Source organism: Gossypium hirsutum, chromosome D07 (assembly GCF_007990345.1).
Source record: "Gossypium hirsutum isolate 1008001.06 chromosome D07, Gossypium_hirsutum_v2.1, whole genome shotgun sequence".
Lineage (NCBI taxonomy): Eukaryota > Viridiplantae > Streptophyta > Magnoliopsida > Malvales > Malvaceae > Gossypium > Gossypium hirsutum.
Genome location: NC_053443.1, coordinates 52,113,938 through 52,119,842, shown reverse-complemented (window position 1 = coordinate 52,119,842; position 5,905 = coordinate 52,113,938). Strand labels below are relative to the sequence as shown.

The window sequence follows — 5,905 nt, the reverse complement described above, 5'->3', positions numbered from 1 at the left end:
AATGGAAAGGGTGTTATAATTTGCTTATATGTAGATGACATGCTCATTTTTGGCACGGATTTGGAACAAATAGAAAACACAAAGAAATTCTTGTCAAACAACTTTGCTATGAAGGATATGGGTGTAGCAGATGTTATTCTTGGGATTAAAATAACCCGATATGAAAGCACTATAGCTTTATCACAATCACATTACATTGAAAATGTGCTTAAAAAGTTTGATCTTTTCAACTGTATACCAGCATCTACACCCATGGATCCTCAATTAAAATTAGTATCTAATGCTGGTAGGAAAATTGATCAATTGAAATATGCAAGTCTAATTGGTTGTCTTATGTACATAATGACTTGTACAAGACCAGATATTGCATATGCTATTGGAAAATTGAGTAGATACACAAGTAATCCAAGTAGTTTGCATTGGCAAGCTTTAAATAGAGTACTTAGGTACTTAAAGAAAACTATTAACTATGGATTGTGTTATAATGGATATCCTCCAGTTTTAGAAGGGTATTGGATGCTAGTTGGATTACAAGTTTGGAAGATCATGCATCTACTAGTGGGTGGATCTTCATTCTTGGTGGAGGAGTCATTTCTTGGGTTCCAAGAAACAAACATGTATTACTGATTCCACCATGGCAGCAAAATTTATTGCATTAGCCACTGCATCTAAAGAAGCAGAATGGTTAAGAAATTTGCTTTATGATGTACCTTTATGGCTTAAGCCAATTTCACCTATTTCTATCCGTTGTGATAGTGAGGCTACTCTAGCAAAGGCATATAGCCAAGTATATAATGAAAAGTCTAGACACATTGGATTAAGACATAGTTATGTCCGACAATTAATCTCTGATGGAGTGATCACTATTAATTATGTGAGGTCAAGTGAAAATTTGGCAGATCCTTTGACAAAAAGTCTTGCTAGAGATGCAGTAAAAAGGACCTCAAAAGGGATGGGACTCAAGCCTATTAATTAGAGTCACCCATGATGGAAACTCGACTCAACGCTTGGTATAACGTCAAGTCTTGAGTTCAATGAGACAAAGTACATCATCAGTATGTGACTGTTAGCACTATAAATAAATCCATCCTAAGATTAAAGTGCTAGGTACCCGTAATGATAAGGGAAGGATGAGTAATGTACTCTTAATGGACCCATAACATAAATATGTTAGAGTGTTATAATTACGGGAACACTTTTGATGGGATCTACCTATGTGAGTGGAAGTGTGGCCGCTTCTAGGAGCTTAAGGGCTTGGCTCTGACAGCACTCATGAAAAGAGGACATAGACACATGGCTATAATAGTGTCCCTAGATACTATGCATTGACTGATGTTGAAATCATTGTGTGAGATGTGTTCAGTTAATCAAATGGAATAGTTGGTTCAAAGCTTAGTCTACCATACAATTTCGATTAACTTTAACATGTTTTCACTAAGTGAAGGTTCAATCGTAAGACACCTTTATTTATGCAAATTGATTTCCAAGAATATCAAAATCTAAATATTTTGAAAATGGGGGAGATTGTTGGAATATTTTCAAATATTTATAGTATCCCAATAACTATAAATGAATGGGTGTAATTAATCAAAAGATAAAACTTTTGATCATTGGTCAAAAGTTATATCATTTGATTTTTTTTAAAAAAAGAATTATAACTATTCAAAAAATATTATTTGAATAGTTACAAAATTAAATGAATAATTATTATTATTTATTTATTCATAAAGACACCTATTGAAAGATGTCTCTATGAAGAGACATGAAAATTCCTACAAATAGGAATGGGATTTCATTTGGAAATCATATCAACAAATTCTAATATTATTTCTTCTCTTCCTTCATTTTCTAATATTATTAGATTATTCTATAAAGTATTGTTGCAGAAATCCTTTGTAGAAATTGAGTTTTTGTTATACATTACTCAGTGCATAGTGGACTATTCTCGTCAGTGCAAAACGCAAATAGTCATTGGCTTCATTGTATCCTCGAGGTTAATTTGCTTGGAACTCGTTTGCACACTGAAGATAAGTGGGGGCGAATATAACCTTAAAGATAGTGGCTTGATACACGCCTTGGAGCCTGTCCTATTTCTTCTTTTTCTTTTCGAGTTCCGATCGTGTGTTCGAGTTTTTTCCTTACCGGAGTTTTGTACTAACAGTTTTAACAGAAACAAGGCTATTACAACTAAAAACCAATCATAAACAACTCTTAAACCAATCATAAGCCAATCTTAAACAACACTTTTGCTTTAGTTCTTTCATATCTCTCATAAATAACAGAGGTTGACGAGATATCTTACTCTGTTATTCCTCAAGTATGGGGTTGTGGAGGTGACTATGAGTTCTGATGTGTTCCTACCCGCTATTAAGGGTAAATCAGGAGTTGCATTGAAAATCTGACTAAGTTTCGTTTGACACCAATTAAATTGGTTGATGGCTCAATTGACATAAATAATATATATACACTCTATGATTAAGTTTGGTTTTGCTAGCACTGAACTTAGTGGTTATTGTTTAAAGTCCCGCTTCACTATTTAAAACAACTGTTGATGGAAATTAGATAAAAATGAATGAAACAATAACCAGGAATTGTTTACCTTTGAGGTGGTTGTCACCAAGATACAAAGTGTCGAGCAAAGTCAAATTTCCAATTTCTGTAGGTATACTTCCCTCCAAGGAGTTGTTATACAATGATAAATACTTCAGCTCTTTGCACTTGAATAAACTATTTGGAATTCTACCGGAAATTTGATTCCCACCCAAGCTCAACCTTTCTAGTTTTGACAAATTGCCTAGAGTAGATGGGATAACACCAATGAAGTTGTTAAGGTACAGAGACAATCTTTGAAGTTTAATGAAGCAACCAAACCATGATGGGATTTCTCCATTGAAGCTATTGTTACCAAAGTCCAAATATTTCATCGAACGCAAATTAGTTAACTCAATGGGTAAAGAGCCATGGAAACTATTTTGATGAATGTCGAGCCAAGCAAGGAAAGATAGATTTCCCAATTGAGAAGAAATGGTGCCTGTGAGATCCATGCTTGACAAATTCAGAGCAGTGACTCTGTGGTGCCTAGATCCACATGTGACGCCAATCCAGTTGCAAACGGAGGTAGAAGTAGACCAATTGGTTGCCAAGAAATTGTGGGGATCATGAGTTATATGAGATTTTAGTGCTAGAAGAGCAGATTGATCAACGGTGAAGCTAGGATATTTTGCAGACAAAATAACCTCAAAGGTTGCAAATAGCAGCCCAAACATAAACGGAGGGAGGAAGCTTGGTTTTGCCATAAGGTTGGATATGGGTGTAAGGCGCATCATAAAGAGAGAAACAACTAAGTTTAATAATTTCCTAATGTTAGTTCAGTATTCTTTAAATACTTTGATTCGAAGGATTTAAGTAAGGCATCCATTGACTCATTATTTGAGTAAGAAATCTGTACAATCTTGTGGTCCAACCATGTTATAGGGGAAAAAAGGAAAGCCTAAAATAGAAGACTTAGTCTCAAGTTGAAGAGTAGCACTAATAATTCAATCACATTAAAAAAGATCATCGTTTGGATATATAAACCAAATCCAAACTCGCAATTAGACCTACATATATGAAGGATTCAATTGAAGACAAGTATAACTTGTTAAAATATAAAATTTCATCATTGGTTTTGATTCTGTGGTGGTCTATTGTATGTATCAGTTGGGGTGGGTATTCTTTATTTTTATTTTCATATATTGGCGAGAAGCTCATATCCCTCGTGATTGAACAAAAAAATTGGAATATTTTCTCAGTCCTGCCCTCTATTATTATGGATTCTTCTTTTATAAGCATTTTTCATAGCTCCATGCATTTAGGAACATGCCTGCAACTATAAACCAGAACATATCAGACTTGTGCCTATGCTTTGAAAATTTCACTGTTACTTCTGTCATGGTTTGATAGAGATCCTCAACTTAATTCACAGTTGCTCCCAAGTTCTTTCAATTAACCACTTTTTCCAACATCTAATTTGAAAATCAAGCACCACTGACAATTAAGGTTTATGATCTTCTTTGTTTTTGTGTGAAACTCGTTCGCTTTTGTCATTCATGAACAACTTTCTTAAGTTTTTAATTAATCATAATATCAAATTCTTAAACTAATTTAATTAATTTGCTCTGAGATGCATGCATTTAAGAACATGCCTGCAAATAAAATATATGGATATGATGATATAATGTTATTTCAAATTAGTTAAATAAATTTATAATTATTTGTGATTTTATATTCAAATTGAATCTTTTAATTTATTAGAAAGACAAAATTTTACATAGGATCATTCGTGCAAATAAAAGATGGCAGCTGACTATTCTTTTAATAAAAACACTTTTTCTTTGGTGGTGTGCGAAAAAGACATGCTTGTCGAATAATGAGTTGTGTAAGTCAAGGTTTTGTAATTTGTACAAATGCGTGGATTGAATGAATAGCGACAAGGAATCTTAAGCCCTCTCTCTTTCTATATTTTTAAACATAGAGTTCAACATTTTAATTTTTAAAAAATAGCATACTATTTTTAGATTATATGATAATTAACTTTAATTAATTAATTAAATTAAGTTTTATTTATACTTTAATTAACTATTACATCAATTGTTTACATATACTCATAATTGTTGTTATATTATTATAATATATCAACTTCACAATTAGGTCCATTTTAATATTTACATCTTTTTGGTTCACTTTGATAATTGAACTTGATAGTTAAGTCTATTTTGATCATTAAACTTGATAAAACATAAAAGATTGGTAACATAATACTTTAAAATTATGAATAAAAGTACCAATGGAGGCCGTTGTGCTAGTACTCAGAGTGCATATTTGCCTTATCTACTTAAAAAACGGGCAAATTAGTTCCTATTCGTTAGTTAAAAGAGCATAATTGTCTTTTCTATGAAATTTTATATCCATTTATATTATTAAAAAGTTGCATAGCTAACGTAATAACTAGATAGTGATACATGGCATACCATGTGGACATCATGTTGACGTACATGAATCAATTTTTAATTACTAAAATTTTTTATTACCAAAATAGACTTAATTGTCAAGTTTAATGACTAAAATTTATATTAACCCTTAAAATAACCTATACATTAGTAGTGTTCTTTTTCAAATCAATATGAACCGAACCGTTATCACCAAAACCGAATGCAATGAACAAAATTGATGGGTTTTAAAAGCTTTGTGAAATTAATGAATGGGTTTTGCAAAATATATTGATGGACCTTCACAGCTTTGAGGGGAAAAAGACAGAAAAGAGTGGAGAAGAGAAAAAGAATTTTAAAGACCCAAAATAATAAATTAATTTTTTAGTCTACGTTATATTACAACACACACAAAAAGATCACCTCATTTTCCTGTTAATTTTATTAACAAATTTGACAAAATTTGTGTAGTGTTTATTATTTACAGTTTTTCTTGCAATCCAAGTGCAAGATTATCACAAATTCCAATTCGCAATTGGAAAAATGATGTTTTCTCTTTTCATTTTTAAATATAATAAAGGCGAAATTAACGGAAGGGAAAACTCTCTCCTTGGTTTAAAAGTCCAGATATCAATTACAAGGCATCAAAAACTGTACAGGCCAATTTTGGGCCACCCCAAAACCCAACTAACCTACCCTAACCTAAACAGCCCAATACCCATAAGCCCAACTAATACATCAGCCAACCCAAAATTCAAACCCAAACCCAATTTACAAACCCTAACAACCCAAGCCCACTATCTAAAAAATTTCAGCAGCAAACCCTAGCCACCAAAGTCTTCAGCCGCTCTCCCCTCTTCAGCCTCCTCCACTCCTCTGACACCAGCACCACCCCTGGTCACTCCCATACCGTCTGCCACCGCATGCTTCTCCTCCAC

General features: G+C 33.0%; 1 protein-coding gene across 1 annotated transcript in view; it reads right to left on the bottom strand.

Moving 5' to 3' along the window:
• LOC121219182 (leucine-rich repeat receptor-like serine/threonine-protein kinase BAM2) overlaps positions 1-3,323 on the bottom strand; it is a 4,034-nt gene extending 711 nt beyond the window's left edge. The window contains exons 1-2 of the mRNA XM_041096878.1: positions 2,600-3,323; positions 2,160-2,187 (exon numbers count right to left, since the gene is read on the bottom strand). Coding sequence (XP_040952812.1) covers positions 2,160-2,187; positions 2,600-3,323 — 752 coding nt within the window. The remainder of the gene's footprint in view (positions 1-2,159; positions 2,188-2,599) is intronic.
• Positions 3,324-5,905: the final 2,582 nt, after the last annotated feature.